Source organism: Argiope bruennichi, chromosome X2 (genome assembly GCF_947563725.1).
Source record: "Argiope bruennichi chromosome X2, qqArgBrue1.1, whole genome shotgun sequence".
Lineage (NCBI taxonomy): Eukaryota > Metazoa > Arthropoda > Arachnida > Araneae > Araneidae > Argiope > Argiope bruennichi.
The window spans coordinates 74,193,234-74,212,991 of NC_079163.1; the positions used below are offsets into that span (position 1 = coordinate 74,193,234).

At 29.1% G+C, this 19,758-nt stretch overlaps 1 protein-coding gene across 3 annotated transcripts in view; it reads right to left on the reverse strand.

The window, feature by feature from the left end:
- Positions 1–19,758, reverse strand: part of LOC129960671 (Kv channel-interacting protein 4-like) — a 336,370-nt gene that overhangs the window by 92,437 nt on the left and 224,175 nt on the right. The window contains exon 1 of one of the 3 annotated variants that reach the window (XM_056074228.1): positions 18,157–18,227. The exons of the other annotated variants lie outside the window; for them this stretch is intronic. Coding sequence (XP_055930203.1) covers positions 18,157–18,193 — 37 coding nt within the window. The 5' untranslated portion in view covers positions 18,194–18,227. Of the gene's footprint in view, positions 1–18,156; positions 18,228–19,758 lie in introns of those variants that run through there. 3 annotated transcript variants of the gene reach the window in all.

Genomic DNA, 19,758 nt, shown 5'->3' on the forward strand with positions numbered 1-19,758 from the left:
AGCAATTTTTTTTATTATCTAAGTTTAAAGGGTCCTACTAATAACCAGGGATTCGCCAGTTAAACTGACCTAAGGCGGTACAGATAAGTTTTAAAAATACTACTACAACTTTCACATGTTTAATATGGCTTTTATCGTGAATGTAAAACCCTAACCATCCCCAGTGCTCAAATTAGAGAAATCTGAATGCTTTTTTTCTTGTTTTTACAATGTTCTTTGTTGTCTTTAGTAAATAGTTTGATTTAGTTGTAAGTATATCTTGAACCTTCTTTTAATTTTCAGTTCTTTTCTAGTCTAATTATCATTTGTTTTTCCAATTTCTTTTCTAAGGAATCCTTAGATCAGTGGGGTAAAAAGACTGTATGGGTCCCTGCCAGATTTTTAGGGTGTGATTCCTTCTTTTAATCCTGGAGGATAGAAGTGTAACAACATTTACGTATCTTTAAAATTGCAACACTTTGGGTCGGAATCTCCTGCGACAGTGGGTTCACACACCAGAAGACTTCTGCCACTCTATAGCTATGTCATTTTCCAAAGTTTAGTTCAGCATTGATAGTCTGAAGACTAAGGGAAACAAAATTTATTAACTCGAAAAGTCAGAGGTAACTGAGCATTACTGTATCCAGCCCCTTAAGCTCTAATACCTCATTACTCCGAATCAGCATTTTAAGCGGGGTAATTGGGCAACCTCATGTAATTTTTTTTGGATTATACAGAAAAAAGGAATTAAATGGAGATTAAAAGTATTTAGTCTTTTAAAGTGATTTATTTTTTTTATTCATAAAATTGCACTTATCAGATTGTTATGCATCGAATAATGTTTTAAGTAATAGGCATCAAAATTTCTTCTTTCTTATATAACCTTTCGTTTCTTATGCTTTAATGAGACTGATGATTAGGCAATTGTTTGGGAAGAGTAATATAGTGATAGTTGTTATCTCAAGGTTTGAAAACTTCTTTACTCCGTACTTTTTTTTTAATGATGCGTCGTGTACCCAGTTACTCCGCCTTACTATTACTAAATGAAATTTCATATCGTCTTATTATTCAAATTGTAGATGTGTATTATCTATTGTAATCATTAGGATAAGACTTTAAATACCATACTTGGTTTTCCTCGTATTTTGACGCACGAGACAGGCAATATAATATTAGAATACAGGAACTTGAAGCGGAGAACAATTCTGTTGGACAATTAAGCAAAAGTAATAAAAAATATCACTAAGATTTATTCAAAATTATCAATGGTAATTCTGTTTTGGGGGAGTGCATGTGAATTTTGTGTTTTAAAAATTTTAAAGGTTTCTATAAAAGGTTCAATAACAATGATTAAAGTATGTGAATGGAAAATTTTAGCATCAATTTTTTACTTATATTGACGTTGGCGCAGTATGGCCAAGAATGGCTCTTGCGCCAATAAATCCAACAACTTATATTGACAGCCTGCTTTGAAGAATCAAGAGGGTCTCTTTGAGACGGACTCGTAATTTTGAATCGTGATTAAATCAATACCTGTGATGGCATCCCGTCTCCTAGTTTCCTTGTCACACCCGTGGTAGGGCATTTTTGATGGTAAATCTGGTATGCACCAGGTTTATATATTAGGCGGATGTTGGCGAAATCAGTTTTGAATTTGAAACCTTCTGATTATGAAGCTGAAATCCACTAATCATTGTTTGACGGGGACTGTTACTCTTTAACGCATAGAATGCTCATATTCACAAACCCTATTTTTCATTTCAGTGCACATGAAATTTTTCAAACTGTATATTTCACAATAAATACATAAAATCATATTAATTCATAAGAAAATAAGTAAAAATTCGCTATTGCATGTAAGAGATTAGGGCCGTTTAAAATTATGTACAGTTATGTAACGTCAAACTTATGTTTTTGGAAACAAATAAAAAGCGGAATACCTCTTTAATTTAGCTTCAATTAATTATTATAAAAGGCTGACACCAAAATTAAATGCGCTTATTATATGTTTTTCCTTTTTGTGGATTATGAAATGTAATTAAAAAAGAAAAAGTATTCTTAGCGTCATCCGCTTAAAGCAATTCAATTAAGGAGATTTAAATTCATATCATTATTTACCGAAGAATCTAGGTAATTTCAAAGTACTGTAAAATGCAATTTTTGTCCGCAAGTGTCGTCTTTTTAATGATCTTTTAAGAGGCTTCGAAGTTAAAATAAAGAAAATAAGTAAAGGAAGTAAGAAAAAGATTTGAAATTAAGTAACCGAAAATAGCTCCATTTATTTAGAGGAAATTAATACAAAACTCCAACAAAATTTCAAACTTACAAACAGCTTTTAGTTTAAACGTTGCGTTTGTTAATGGCCTCCGGTTGTTAATGAACATGTATTTTTATTTTAGAATCTTGTTTCAAATCGAATACATCTATCATCAGGAGGCCAGAAATTTGTCTAAACGTGAAAGTTAACTCCATGAGTCCGACTGGCGAGAATTCCAACATTTATGAATGGAGTCGTAAAATAGCTTTTAATTTCGTTCAGAGGGACTCGGAGTTTATTTCTGGTGGAAAAGTCATAAACAATTCAATATCACCTTAAGCAAACGGTGTCACGATGACAAAGGTATTTAAGGAGTGGAAATATTTTATTACGGTACAATGTACTTGGAAATTTCAATACCAAAATAGATATTGGGAGCTTAACCGATGCTTCGGTTTATTACTTTTGAAAACAGAATCTTATATAGATTTTTCAAGATTTGTTTTCGGTTTGAAGTATATTTGTTTTGATAGAATAAGCCTGATATTAAAGTTAATGTCTGATACAGTATAACTGATTTGAAATATAGGCCTAAAATAAATTTTTGAAATGTATCCAGTGCTTTGATATGTTATTTCCGATATTACTCTAAACCTGTATAGAATTTTTTAATCATTTATTTTCTTTTAATAGCCCGAACTCTTATAATACTATAGGTATGACATTAGATTAATGGCAGATTTAGTGAGTAATTATCTTGAAATAGGACTCGGAAAAATTTAGTATTTTCTCTGTTTTGTTACTGGGTTACTTTCGCATCACGGAATATTAAAAAGCAAATTTTGCGTGGATTTTATTTATTATATTTATATATCGAATACATCTATCATCAAGAAGCCAGAAATTTGTTTAAACGGGAAAATTCCCTCCTTCAGTTCGACTCGAGAGAGTTCAACGTTTATGAAAATCGTCGTGAAATATCTTCTAACAGAAAGTCGGAGTTTATTTCTCATGGGAAAGCTATCAAGAATTCAATATCATCTTAAGTAAACTCTGTTGTGATGAAAAATGGATGAAAGCATTCATTATGATAATATATGCTTGGAATCTCAATATTAAAATATATTTTGGAATGTTATCCGATAATTTTATATGCTATTTCTGGTAACTTTTAATGATTACTTTCTATCTTCGTAGAATTGTTAAAATACTATAATTGCGTCGTTAAGTTAATGGCGGATATAATAAATAACAGGCTTGAAATGAAGGTTCGAAACAAATTTTATAACTTGCAAAAGTATTTTGCATGTTGTAAAAATAACTTTGCAAGAAATCATATAATAGTTTGAGGAGAAATATTTTAATTCTTAATTATATTATCAAAAATGTTCTTTTTTGATATGTTATTGCAGGAGGAGTAAGACTTTTAAAGTGCATTTAAAATTTTCTTACTTCTAATTTCAAATTAGATATGCACAAAAAAAAAAAAAAAATGAATGTTTTTACCTATAATTCATTATCATATTGCGACCCGTTATAAATAGACCGATAAATTGATTATTGTTTTTAATTTGATCAAAATTTAATACTATTTTAATATGGAGGAATGGTCCATAAAAGGAAGGCATTTTGATAAGGTTTCAAGCAATTCAGTTTCCTATTTTTATTTCGTGTTGAGTTTTTAATAATTTTCAAATGATTCGACGAAACAGCTATAGAACTCTGCGATTTATCACGTAGATAATACAAATTTTAAGTTCATGCTTCTAAAGTCGTATTCAACTGAAAATTTATAGAATAAAAATGTTATGCTGTAAAATGTTCTAAAAATGACTTAGTTCAGAATTGCACATTTTCCCAGTATAAATAAATAAATTTAAACAAATCTAAAATTTGCTTATACGCAATCGGCTATAATTATTAGTTTTTTCCTCTTTCTCTTTTCCGATATCCGATCCGAAGTGTCGTTTGTTCCTTCGTGCTAGGTAGGGGTTGTCCTTCGATAACCCCGTCATGTTTCCCGCATGGCCTCTGGCTAGGTCGAGGTTTTGCTTTCATTCTCTTTCTTTTTTCTCTTCTTTTTATTTAACGAAAGTCCACAAATCAAAACCTTTACTGATTCATTGGTTTGAATTGCGTATAGTAGACTTCAATTTGAGATATGCGATAGAGTCAATCACACTAGTACGACGATAATGATTTTTGAAGCTGCTTCTGATTTTTTGTTCCATAGAATATAATTAACGAAGTCAATTCGAACTCACTTTCACTCATGTCAATTTAATTTTGGAATCCAACTCACTTCTTGCTAAAGGTAAAAGGGTATCGTAAGAATTAAAACAAAGTTCGTATACTTAGATATTAAATGACACGGCTATTTCCTCTTATGATGACTGTGACAGTGACATAACATGAGGTGATGAAGTGTTCTAAGTATAGTAAATTTTTCCCTTAAAAGGTCATAGTATATAAAATATATTGAAAAATAAGTAAATATGAGCAAGTATATGCACTTCTTCCTCATATATTTTCGTATAATGAATTGATTTAATGAAATGCAATGATACGAATGATAATGAAATTTAAAAACTCTATAAATAATCTTCATTTTTACACTCCAGCGAAAATGAATTCATTTTTATCATCAGATTACTACAGATATATCCATTTTAATAATAAAATAAGATCTTGTTGATTGGAAACTAAACTAATTGATAAATAACTAAGATATGTTCTCATATATTATGAATTTCCCCCCAAAAGTGGAATAATATTAAAAAAACTTCTACCCTTCTATTCAAGTTACCATATCAAACTCTGGTATTTTGAAAATGTGTTTCAATTTAATCTAACCGTAAAACATATGCAATTTCTTTGAACAGAGACACGTTTTAATACATTTCTTGTCATTCCAAGCTCGAGAATCAGTTGAAACACTTCAGTCAATGAAAGAACTTTCTGACCGGAAAGGAGAGAATTCTGTCCTGCTGGAACTGAGACCAGTTCTGTTTTTTCTTCGGAGTCAATTACACTTCTAATTGATTGAAAAAGAAATCAATTCTTTTCTAAAGAATTCGATACCTGTTGGAACTTTTATGTTATTTAACTGAAACGAAAAAAGAAAATAAACCTTTCTGATCGTTTTCTAACGCTTTTATTATGAGAAAAGTGCTAAGATATTACAAGAAAATTCTCTTATTTTTATTGATTTTGCGTTTTTTTCCCTTTTGTCTCCTCTTATTCATAAATTTATGAAATCAAAATTAAATATTGAACTTCTTTTTAGTTACTTTCGAATTAAATGATCAGTAAATGTACTTGTAAGATATTTTATTTGAAAAACGAAACCTTGTCAAAACAAAATGCACACCGAGGCATAGAATGCACAATTCTGTAACCATAGAAACGCGTTTCAGTTATTTCATACGATTTCTCGAGTTACATCATTATAGACAAATTTTAATGCATCATGATGTAGTTTTGCCTAGAAATAGTAAATAACTTCTCTGATTAAATATCATAATACTGAGCCCAAATTAAAAAAAAATATTTTTTTTATAGAATGATATGACTTCTTATTTTATCTTACGGAGTTTTTTTGGAGAACCATTAACTATCAACTATCAATCTGTTAAAAAAATGTATTTTGTTGTCAAAATACTGTAAACCTCATCCTGCACTGAAATGAATAATGATGAATGAACACAAAAGAATTTTAAAGGAATCGAAAGGATGCAGAACTTTAATTTTTGTAACACTATATTGTAACAGTAAATACATGCAAGCATTTTACATTAATCTCCTCTAAAAACATTCAAGCATTTTGCATTCATCCTCTTTCGTCGAAATATTTAGAAATTACGTCCCATTATTTCATGAAGTTTCTCAGGCTACATTTTCACAGATTGATTTAAATGAACTATATTATATTACAATGTTGCAAGAAATAACAAACAATTTTCTTTATCAAATAATATTATTATTGCCTTGCATAAATTTTTAACAACAAGTTAAATTCTTTTAAACATAATATTATATTTTCTTATTTAAATTTAGGAATTTATCTGGAGAAATATCTTTTTTTATTTATGGAAATATTAAGCTTTATACATCAAATTAAATCATAGGTAAAACTGACGCAATTTTAGAAAGTTATAACACATGCTCAGATTTATTTGGAATTTCATTATCATTAGTTTTTCATTTCTACTACCATTATTTTTCAACTTTTTGCTATTTCAGTAGTTTTTTTAGCTCATTTCATTCCTACTTGATTTTATTAACAATATCTTAAATGCCTTTAAATCCCAAACAAAAATTAAAAAAAAAATCATTGCAGTTATAATAGCTAATAAATAAAACTATTACAGAAAATATTTCCCATCTTGAAAATGTAAGGAAAATTATCCATTATTATTTCAGATTTACCATTATAGCTGAAATTCGCAAATCATATTACCTTGTTTAGCGCACAGTTGACCCTACAATATTCCAAATGATTTAACTAAAAGGATTCTTAAATAATGCATAATGAAACAAATATGACGATTAAGATTTCGGCATATTAAAACAATCAGTGCATTTCCTAATAGTGAGTATGTTAAATTTGATATTGAGCGATATGGATATTACGAATGAAAAAAAAATAAGAACAAAGCTTTCTTAGCAAAATCTCTTAATAGAAAGAAATACCGATACAAAAATATTTAAAAGGACTTAGCTATTTTTCCTCCGTGAGTTTAATTCAAGAAACATTCATTCCTCATATTTTGACTCTATACTCAGGCAGTGACGCGCATATAATAACAGTTTTTATTTTAAAATTATTTACGAATAATTAAATAATTAGATAAAAAAATATTTTAAATTAATTTTTTGTCTTGAATTATCGAAGTATATTAGTATAGAAATTGTAATTAAACAATAGCTTTTTAGTTAATTTGTTATAATTACAAATTTAAACTAAAATTATTTAATTAACTGTTCTTTCACGGAAATAAAGGAAGTAAAACGAAGTTCTAAGCAATGCTTTTGAGATCAGATTCGTTATAATAGTGATAGATATCGAGAGGAAACATTTTTCTGAGCAACAGTCGTTTTGATTTAGTCTTCTGTCTTGTGCTACTGTTGTTCAAAGAAGTGGTCTAGTTTCACTTGAATAGATTGTCTTGCCGCAATTTGGTATTGAATGAAAAAAATATATAGTTATCAATGGAAGTAGTTCTACTAAATGCTGTTACAAATTTGTAATGTTGCTTCCCAGGACGATTGGTCCAATCACTGGAAAGACCATTTTAGATCAGCTCTGCTGGATGCTGATCGAGTGCCGAGTCAGCAATTCCAGATCTTGGTGACCATTTGGCGACTTTGGTGTCTAAATAAAAAAACTGGAATCTTCCAGAATTTTGATGATAGAGCCAATAAGAACTAAGATATGCCTGATTGTTCCCCGGATCCGGGAACTATAAAATGCCTGCAGTCTCAAGCCGAAGTCAGTAGTGTACAGAATCCTGGAAAGAGACAGCGGAATAGTTGGATCAGTCCGACGAAGCGCAAGCGTTGTGTGGAGCTCAAGCGTTTACTGAAATTAGATGTGTGCCGAGTCCTGGTGTTTATTGTTGAAGCAGCATCGAGTCGTGTAGTAGTGAGTCGGCAGTTAGATACAGCTAAAGCGAGGAGCCAGTGAAGAATTGCAGGAGTTTGCAGAGACGGTAGAGTAACTACGAAGATTGACTCCTCCTGCAGAATTCTGTCTGGCTGCTTTGTGAGCTGTGGTTGTTATTGTTACCGATTATTACTTGCGGGCTATTGTTTGTTGTAGTGTGCTGCTTCCCTGTGTTCTTTTCGGCTGTATATTTGTTGTCTTTGCATTCTTGTCTTCGTGTTTAATAAAAGTCGTTGTTCGTTACTAAAGGACTGTTTCTTCATCGACCAACAAATTGGAAAGAACCCCAAATAACAATGCTAAAGAAATAAAAATGTTCCGTTTTTCAATCGAAAAATCTTTTTTAAATTAATTAAAATAAGAAAATAGGTAAATTTATATATCATTATAAACATTCTTAATAAACAATAACATGCAGTATATTTCAAAAATTTTCGGCAATAATTACGGATTTTATAAGACCCCAAAACATTAGGAACCCCATTTCATCCCCGTCCTTCCCTACTCACTCATTTATAATAATTTTCAAAATTGTGATTGAAAAATGAATTATTATGTAATGTAGGTTTATTTGAAAATTATTTTTTTTCTGTGTCGAATTGTTGGATGAAACGTTTACTAGATCAAACTCATACTAATATCTGAAAATATAAAATAGATATTAGAGACTAATTCTCCTCAATTTTTACAAAGGTTTTCTGTTTTTCATGTGCAAAAGAAAAGAATGATATCTGAAAGATTTTCAAAAATAATATTTCGGTCTGAGTGACTAATGAAGTTTCTTCTTAGTTGAAGATTTTTTTCCCAGAAAGTGGAAAGACCCTATAGGATTACCTGTTTATAATCAGTGACAACTCAAGAAACGAGGAAGTTTCGAGCAATCGTATTTCACTGATTGACGTTGTGTTTCTGCACGTCTTAAGACTGTAGATAGTACCATATAAAAACAATTTAGTTTCATTATTTAGAATGTCAATTATATGAAATAAGAACCAACTTCTAGCAAAATAAGCCTATCAGATCTAAATACAATGATATGAAATAGAGGACCATTTGAACGAACGCAATGGTGCACCGCTTACTATCAATCTGAATTGTCACTCATTATAATATGAATTAAAATGTAATTCCCTCTTTGTTTCCATGATTTTCTGTCTAGTAGCGATTAATTTGTCGAATTTAAAGATAAATTTTTATGAAGCCCTTATAAATTATTTTTTGTTTCAAATAAATGACATTGACTGATCTCTTTATAATTTATATTGATATCAAAAGATTAAATATATAGATCAACAAATTAATGTAACTATTGATGAATATGTTTCCATCAATGGTTATCTTTGAAAATCTTTTATAAGGATTCCTCAGTCAGAGAGCCAAATAAAACTTTTATTCATTTAAAACACAAACAATCTAAAGCAAGGTAACATTTAATTTGTTTTGTTTTCTTCATAAAATTCCAGGTGTGTGTAAATGGGGCCGTGGTGGCCTGGTGGTAAGGTCTCGGCATCGGAACCGGAGGGTTTCAGGTTCGTGACCCGATTCCACCGAAGAACCGTCGTGTAAGGGGGTCTGTTGCACGTTAAATCCGTCATGACCAAACGTCCTCCCGCTGGTGTGGTGTGGTGTGGAGAGGGGGTGCCAGCTCAGGTGTCACCCTCGTCATCTGACCGCGGTTCAAAATTACGAGGTCTGTCCCAAAATAGCCCTAGTGTTGCTTCAAACGGGACGTTAATATAACCAAAACCAAAACCAAAAAGGTGTGTGTAAAATAATAATATTCAAATGTGAAATATTATTACATTTTAAATTAAGGAATTATCCATCAAAACGTTTAAAATTATTTTTGGATCCAATTTTCCAATAAAGTTTTGTTGATTTAAAACTCCATCCATCTGAAAGAATCATTTTGAAAGAAAACTCATGTTTCGCATGGGCCAGGTAATATTTAATTTATTTTGTTTTCTATCCCTGAAGTGATCAGAAATATGCATGTTGAAGAATAAAATTCTATTCCGAAAGATTATTGGAATTGACAGAAAAAATAGGAATGCAAATGGATACCAATTAACTTTTCCGCTCGAAAACCGAAGCAAAGCTCTAGAGGATCATATTATACAAGAACAAAACTTCGGAACAAGGACCTGAGCAACGTAAGAGAGAAAAATTTGAAATTCAGAAAAAAAAAATAATGAATAAAGAACTCGCAATTCTCTTCAAAATCTTCTGAAGTAATTCTCAAGGTTCAAGAAACTGATTTTAAAAGTACGACAAAAATTTAAATTAATTTCTGGATTTCGTGAAATTACCTTTTAGAGGTTGAGAGTGTAATTTGGATGTATTGAATATTAACATTGTTTTCAAGCTCAAAATTACACTTAACATTTAGAAAACATTTTTAATGAGTTTCTTGTTCTATATGATGTTGATAATTGAAGTTGTTTAAGAAATTAAAATTAAGCACAATTTTCCAAAAATCTATTTGTGAAGTTACCTTTTAGAGGTTGCGAGTGTAATTTGGATGTAGGGAATATTAACATTGTTTTCAAGCTTAAATATGCACTTAACATTTACAAAACTTTTTAAATGAGTTTCTTGTCCTGCAAGATGTTGATAATTAAAGTCGTTTAAGTAATTAAAACTAAGTATAATTTTCCAAAAATCTATTGAAGACATTATTGATTCAGAAAGACAGAGTTTTATTCTTCAAGGGTGTAAGAAAGACTGGGAAGATTTTTTTTTAAAACAAAATTTTAGAGGCGAATGATAAGTGACATAATCCAAAAACGCTCATTAAAAAATTTCTAGTTCCTGGGAATCTAATAATGTAGAAAAGTAAAATTTTAACATCAGAGGCAATATATTCTCAAAATCAACAAAAATTTTAGCCTATGCGGACGATATTGACATCATTTCAAAAACTGTTTCCGCATTAAAAGATGCTTTTCTTTCAAATATGATGATGATGATGGAAAAGTAATTTGGATTATAAAGTAAAAGTCAACTAATTAAATTCATATAAACTCATACTAAAGTAAATAATTGTTAAGAAATTAAAAACTTTCCTTTTTTAATTTTGGGTTTTTGAAATCAAATATATTTATATTGACATAGAGAATTTTTTTTTGAGATGCACCGTGTATCAAAGAATTTTTAAGAGCGGGTCAGGAAAATGAAGCGAGAAAAAAAAATTTGTTATTTTTTGGATTTTTATTCAAAACAAGCCTCACCCCCGGCTGCAGTACATTAGCTGCAATAACTTAATATAGTTTCAACGTCTGTTCAAGGGCCTTTTACTGAATGGCTTTTAAAACCGGCGTCAAAACTGTTTAAAGGGTCAAAATATCATCAAAATAAAATTATTTTACCTCCATTTTAAGTTTTAGGAGTGAATGATACTCCTAGGGGGCTAAATCTGGAGAATATTTGGAGGATTCAATACACAGATGCTATTTTTTGTCAAAAGTTTTATGAACAATAAGTAAGCTGGAAATATTAAGTAATAATACTGCTAGCATTGAAACTTTTTTTTTCTGATTGTGTGAATTTTTTTTACGTTTTTTAAACTTTATTTTAGGATCATACTAAGAAAAACACCCCATATTTCATCAATTATAAAATTCTATTTCAGGAAGTTTAGATCATTTTCAATCTCTGAATTGAGGTCTCTGCAATGTGCACTGCTGATTGTTTTTTTTTTTTTTTTTGACTCTGCACATGTGTTAAAGTGTGTGTATCTGAATTTTGGATTTTTTTAAATCAAAATTTTTCTGCCGGATATTTCGAATTTTTTTTAATTGTTGTAATTTAAAGATTTTTTCATAGTTTTCAGAAACGCGCAACGATTTTTGGAGACCTCAATCGCTTCAAATATCCTAGATGGACCTGACCTTCTGGTATATGCATATTTTCGTCTAGTATCTCTTTTTTTCCAAAAGAGTTTGTGCTCACGAAAACATTTCATCTACGTAAGTAAACCACACAGTAAACCTGGTTTATTAATTGGCATGTTTCCAAAACACTTTTACCAAGTTTCACAGTTAAATTTGATTATGGCTTTTTGTTTTATTTTAATATTTCAACACGAAAAGAGCTTTATTCCCTAATGAACTGTCGTATCGTTGGAGTTAGTTTAATAAATGCGCAGAACTTTTCGCAATGTGCTAGCATACGTTCAGGACTCATAAAGCACACTCGATAGCTCTGATAGCGTCCCTGTAGGTTGATATCTGGCACCAGTCTTAAAATTTCTTTTGGCATACTTTGATATACTGCTTGTGTTTCATTGTCATGGAAAATTCCTGCTGTTTCAAGAGCAACATATTATATCTAATGCAATTAAGAATGGAAGGACTACTATAAAAATAATTGTTTCGTTAGTTGATTTAAGGAGTTTTAACAATCAACCATAGAAGCAAAAAAAAAAAAAAAAAAAAAAAAAAAAAAAAAAAAAAAAACGTTTTTTTATTCCATCTAATTTATAAATGAAACAATTGTAAAATTTAAAAATTTAACCATAGAATATTCATAAGCAATTACATTATTTCTCATATTTTCATATAATTTCAAGAAAAAAATTAAAAAAACTTATAAAGAAATATAAATGGAACGTTTTTTCAAAATCTTAAATAACTATATTTTATGGTGTGCGGGATTCTGAATTCAAAAATTTCTCAAAATTTACAAAATTAACAGCTTACAGAAAATGTTCAGTTTTGTACTTTTTATAAGAATTTTTGAGAAAAAAAAATATTTTTAAAATACAATCAGTTTTTTAAAAAAATTGAAAATTTTAGATAATATCTAATTAAAATTAATGTAAATTTTTTTGTTTGAATAATTTGTATAAAAATTTATATATATAAATAGCAGATAAACTTATTTTGAGCATATTCATGAAATTTTAGATTAATAGGATATGCAGTTTTTGAGAAATCCTGCCTACAACATTCATTTTTTTTTTGTTTTGAGAAAAATGACGCTTAAGTAAAAAAAAGAATTTGAACAAAATAATACAAATTAAAAATCCGTAGAAGCATAGTCGCTGTCCTTAGTTAGTTTAAACTGTTTCATTTCTTTTGAAATTTTAATTTTTTTTTGTCCTTATGTGCATCAAAGAATGCTGTGGTTGTATGTCTTTTGACATTCTGGCAGAGAATGTTTCTGTTTACATTTAATTGTTGTTTTTAAGTTTTTTATCGATAACTCTAGAAGTTTTGATAGCATCGTTAAAATTTTGGTAACAAAGCGTTGAGAAGATGGGACTCTAATACAAATTTATTTTTTTTAAATCGAAAAATTTGAAGTTTAAGATTCCTGAGATCCTTTAAATCTTTAATTTTTACGAAAGTTAAGAGAATATTTGAGCCATTTAAAAATAAAAGGGAATTTTGAATGAAAGTTTTAAAAATTTTACTAACAATTTCTAAATTAAATGTTTAATTTTTGCTAAAATAAATGCTTAAAATAAAGTCTGAGTATGAAGGAAAGTTCAGTAATTGGATTAAATATCTATTTAAAAGGTTTTAAATGATAGATTTAAAATGCATTAAACACGGAAGTAGGAACTTTTTAAATTATAAGGGAGTTTTAATTATTATTTTACATTAACAAACATGGAAAATTATTGTCTTGGGCGTCGATTTATCTAATAAGATTTATTCAATATTATAATTTTAATTGCCATAAGACAATTGACCATTCAGATGCAACTAACTACTTTAACTATAACTGGAAAAGAAGCACCTTATATCATGCTAGAAAAATAGAACCTGAAATAGGAGCGTCGAATAATGTTTTAAATTTTTTTTTTATCATATACATTAAAGTGGAATCCTAAATAAGCATTTAATAATTGCTTTATTTATCTCCTGGTTTATAGTTTTTAAGAATTGGATTTTAAAACCTTTCGGAATGTAAGTCTAAAAACGTATATTTAAGATCAGAGAAAGGCTGCAGCAGCCTGGTGGTAAGATCTCGGCTTCGGAACCGGAGGGTTTCGACCCGATTCTACCGAAGAACCATTGAGTAAGTGGGTCTAGTGCACGTTAAATCCGTCGGGTCCAAACGTCCTCCCACTGGTGTGGTGTGAAAGTTTGGAGAGGGGTTGCCAGCTCAGATTGCGTCCTCGTCATCTGACCACGGTTCAAAACTAAGTGGTTCGTCCCAAAGTAGCCCTAGTGTTCTCAATAATCACTATAAGTCAACAATTTTATTCATTCAAAAATCTACTTAAACGAAAGTATCCTTCTTCAGCCATTATTAAATTTTGCACCATTTTCTGTAACAATAAAAAACTCTATATTATATTTGAAGCGTAATTTTTCAGAAGGGTATGGTTGGCAATTTTCATATTTCCTAGTCTAACAATTTTTTCAAATATTATTTTAATAATGTATACATTTATTTTGTAAGAGATTTCGACCGTTGATTTTCATAATAAAATAATATATATTTGACCAAATGGGTAATAGTGAGCCTGATGTGAAATCCTCCAAATTTTAACTTCAGAATAATAGCAAGTCATAAGAAATTAGCACTTAATTAAAAAAATTCATAACTCATAATTTTGCCCACCTGTTTGATGATTCTCCATTGGAAAATAATGCCCTTTAAAAAACTCGTTAAAAAAAGTGTTCCCTGTAAAAAAAATGCGCTTATTGGTTTTGTAACAGATTGAATTAAATCTGTAGCAAAAATCATTACTCTCATTTATTTTTATTCTATAGCAACTGATTGTTTTATGATGAAAATGCGACCTACTCTTTATAATAATAGCGAGTTTTTCAGCTTTATTAATGATGAAAAGCAGAAAGTCATTAAATGTCTCCGCTTTAATTTTCAGTTCTCTTGCAACGAAAAATTCTCGAGCTGATTAATTTTTGATAGATGAGCGGAAGCCCGTGTTCGTCCTTTGAAACGCGCCGCTGTGTTTAACTAATTAATAGGACCGAGAAAACTCATCTCATCGCTTTGATCAATCCCAACTGACTGTTTTAACTAGCTGTTTGTTTATGATTCATAACTAGATCCAGAAAAGTAGCCAATCTACTTGACGAAGGAGGATTCATGAGTTAATTAGAGCAAATGAGAGACAACGAGAGATTTCACATCTTAGATACATAAAGGCATTATCTTCATCTAGTGTCTCATTAGTCCGAATAAAAATAATGGATTTCAGCTGAAGCTAATATCGAATTTAAATGCGGGATATTGAATATTAGTCTTTGATGGTGATAGAAATAAACCCCAGAGGATGATGATTGGTAGGATTGCTGTTACAAGTTTGTTTAACGACTTCCTAAGCTGAGTTTTGACAGGCATACATGTTATACAGAATGAAATCTTGCGTTAAGAAACAAATGGTAACAATTGCGAGTCCCTAGCGGTTTACTAGACTTCGAGTGAATGTACCGAAATCAATAGATGGCAAAATGACATGTAACACTGTTGCGAAAAGTTCTTCTCAAAGTCCGTGACGTTAGCTTATTTTTAATGAATATACAGTTCAGCTGGTTTTCAATAATTATGAGCAGTAGTTTGAAGAAAATTTCTAAACAGGTAGGGTTTAAGAAAGAGTTAACGCAGTGTTTGCAATTTATGAAGAGTGAGAAGTTCTTTTACAAATTGTCACTTGAATTTTCATTTTAGGAACTTTTTCGTGAGCTATTTACAGATTTTCTTAGTGATTTCATATACACTCTTCTCAAAGATTAAGGAATATTTAAAAATGTATATAATACTATGAAAAAGATGAGTTTGATTTTTTTTCTATTCAGAAATATCAACAACACAAAAGCAAACTATAAGATGTAATACTGACTATTCAATTTAACAAAAACATTTCAAATTCTTTTCTATAGCTTCATATTCATTTCGAAATATTTCCTCATTTTTTTAGCTGTTTATTTATTCATTACCTGAAGTGTTTTCTCTAGATGTAAGAAAATAAAATTTTAAAAATGCATTTTTTAGATTATTGGTACAAATCATGATTATTGGTACAAAACAATTTTATCCAAGAAGAAGGAACACCATGATTTTAAGATCCATCTTCAATGTTAAAAATAAAACAAGCCAATTAAGGACATAAATGAAATAATTTTTCATTATTAATACGATTTCAACACGAAGTGAAACTGATATGGAATACTGTAGGCTCTAAGACTGCAGAAGAACTAAACCAGGGTTAAAATAAGTTATAATGTAGGAAAGTGAAATATATCTATCAATTGAAACAGTTGAAGGTAAAAAATGCAAGAATAAAACTGGAATAAAAAGATTGAAATGTGGATTGTCATAAAAAATTCCAATGACCACTTGTGGCATTATTTTAGAGTGCTGTTCACTGATAAAGGAGACATAATCTCTTATTAAATACCAAATTATGATAATTTGAATGGAATTGTTTAAAATAAAATATTTGTTCTAAACGAGAAAACCAGTTCAGCAATCATTCACAATGATATCCAACATAAAACAAGTAATATATGTATATAATTTTTTTTAAATTCAATTTCTAGTTAGGTCAACAAAGAAATTTTTTATTTTTGTTACTTTTTATTAAATAATTGTCAAAAAATTAAGTATCTAAAAATAAGTATAAAAAGTTATTTATTTTCGCAAGAATTGAACTCGCATTCTTCACTTTCACGTGAAAAATACTGAAATCCTTGCATTTTACCGATTGAGCTACTGCCTGTTGATTTCTTTAAAAACTGCTAAAACTCTATTTAAAGTATTAAAAATTAATTAAATTTAATTAATGAATTAATATTTGAAAAAAACTGTATTAACATCAAGTGTCATCCACTACAAGTTTAAAAAAATGTATTTGAACTTGAGTGGATGAATAAAAAGTATCTTATTAACGATTGAAAATTTGAACAAGGCTTATAAATATATATAGGGAGAGTGTGAACTAATAGTAGGAATTGAATAAGTTACAAGAAAATTTTTGACATATCTTCAAAAGGTAAGTTTGATTTTACCAATAAGTTTTGGAAGCAAGGTAATTTTTCTTTCGGTTACTAGCATTTGTAAATAAAATTGGGTCCAACGACATACGCTTTTCTAGAATGTTTTAAATAAATTTAAAAATGGGTTGCAACTTTGTTCAAAACGAATTTCTGTTTTCTTTGGTTTCCTGAATTTTTACAGCTGTATATTCTAAAATTGATTACTTTACATATATCATTCAGTTTTAAAATAAAAAGTATGAAATTTCGATCCTAATGATCAAAGAAATATTAAAATAGAAACTTCATATATATACTCCTAAAACAATTGAGAAAAGTTTTCTTTTATTATTAAAATAACCAATATATAAAAATAAAGAGCCTGAAAATCTGCTGTTTGTAGCAATATAATTTAACATCCTATTTTATAAATTTTTGAAACTAGTAGACTGTATACATATTTTTTCTTGTTCTATGTTAAAATTAATGAAATCTACGAAATTACTCTTGAATTTAATGAAAAATTAGTCTGTAAAATAATGCTCGATATCTATATAGTTCGATTGTTTTTTCAAATATAGTTATGTTTAGCTAAAGCTATGGGTATTTCATTTTTAATGAAATGTCAAGTTAAAACGTTAAAGTAATAAGAAGTGAACACAGAATGTCTATAATATAAACAAATTCATAAAGAATTTGAAAGGACAAAATTATATAAATCTATAATGATATCAATTTGTGTAATTTTAATAAGATTATTCTATATATTTATAAAAGGAATTACAATTTGAATTTTCTTTTTTTATGCGATGAAATTGCTTCAATTCGCATTGTTATTCTGTAAATCACAACAAATCTGGGTGCACTATTGATAGAAAATTATTGATTTTTGTTGCTATAGAAAATAAAGTTTTAGACGCACATAATAATAAAACCCTTAATCTTGAAAATAACGAAATAAGTAGTAGTTTGTTTTGAAAAATAATGTTAATTCAAAAGGTTGTTAATAATAATATTATGACATTTTTTCCTTTATGTAAAATTTTAAAGCACAATTTAAATTAAGAAACATGATATTGGATTAAAAATTAAGGAAAGAAATAGCTATTATAATTTTCTTATATCTTATGGTAAATTCAATGCTATTTTATGAATAAAATCCTAAACATAAAAATGCATTTAACATTTACATAGATGACAGAAGGTACGTAAAATTTCACTTCATAACTCGATATCAAAAAAGCAAATTAAATCAATAGTCATATAATAATACCCATTAAGAATGGAACATGACTTACATAACGACTTATACTGTTTAAAATAACTGCAGGACATGCAGAATGGAATGGAAAGTTGTCTTTCGAGCAACTTATCGTGTCCTCTCATATGCGTCATAGATATATATAAATTCCACCTAAGTCGCGAAAAGCCTCAAAAAGCTTCGCGCCAATTAGTGATTCTCGAAACCTTACAAGAAATGCCAGCGCAGCATTCTCTGTTCATGGCTTCTCAATGTTCATTCAATATTACATAATACCACTGTAGAAGGAAACTCTCTCCCTTTGATAAGGTTGCGCTTTTCGTACTAGCTTTGGAAATAATTAAGGTTCGCTAAATATATGCCTAGAAATCTTTCGGAAAGTTTGAAATTGATCACGTAAGCTGTCAGATTCTCGAGACAAAGAAGTTTCCTTACCTTTATTTATCTAAACTTAATTGCCTTTGCACTGTTTTAAAACTATGGTGAATTGCGTAGTTGGGGTAATCGGAACTTAGACACAGAAAGAACTTTTTAAAAAATCATGAGAGTTGGATTCTGATAGTTAATGAATAACGCACGAATGAATTATTCTTTGCTGTGGAATCGCATATAAACAAAGAGTTCATATCTAATATATGGTAATAGAACAAATAAAGAGCTCATATCAAATATATGGTATGCAAAATAAACGATTTCAGATTCTAAATTTTGCATGAAGTAATAAAAGTATTAGGCTGTTTATATTCGCGAAGAAAACATTATTAGATATATTGATTCTTCTTAAATGCATGTATTATTCGTCAGTATCGGGAATGCATAATTTCTTTAGAAGATAGCTCATATAATTTTTTATTTTATCAAAGATATATTATAATCTGCTTTAATATATTATTGTTTGGATTTCCTTCATAAAAATATATCAATATGTGGAAAATTTTTCGCTCTAGTAACACAGCTGAACTGCATAACATAGATGATATGAGCAATAAAGATTAAGATATAAGCTCAATAAAGAAGGTCAAAACTTTAAAATTCTTAAATTTTAATAACAATCCCCCCCCCCCCCCCCGCATTTTCTTTTTCTTCTGTTAGCTGACCATTTGAAGATCAAATCCATGACTGAAAAAAGGAAAAACAATCTATTTAGAATGGCACCAATGAAATATAAAATGCGTTTTTGTTATAACTTATGTACAACATTATGTATTTCAGAGTTATTAAGACTATATTATATTACTTTTCGTATTTCATAACAAAAAAATCATTTGATACCTTTATTTAAATAGTTCTATGACATTTAGAAATCAGTACAATGTTTTTAGAAATTTGACTCGTTTTTAAAATGTATTCGATGTTAATATTCAAAAGAGACGGAGAAATATATAAGATTTCATGCTATGTATAAATATCTTCTTTTATTTATGAATTTATTAAATATTTAAAAATAGTCTTAACATTTTTCTGTTCAAAATGCGACATCCAAATCTTTTGTACAATCGAATCTCTAATGAAAAATTTCGACTTTTGACAACTTTGCATCTTGAATAATTTTTAGCAGCAGAAATTCTAGATATAATTTGTTTGCAATAAAATATGCAAGAAATCGCTTCATGTATCTTCTTCAGTTTTCAGATTCAGT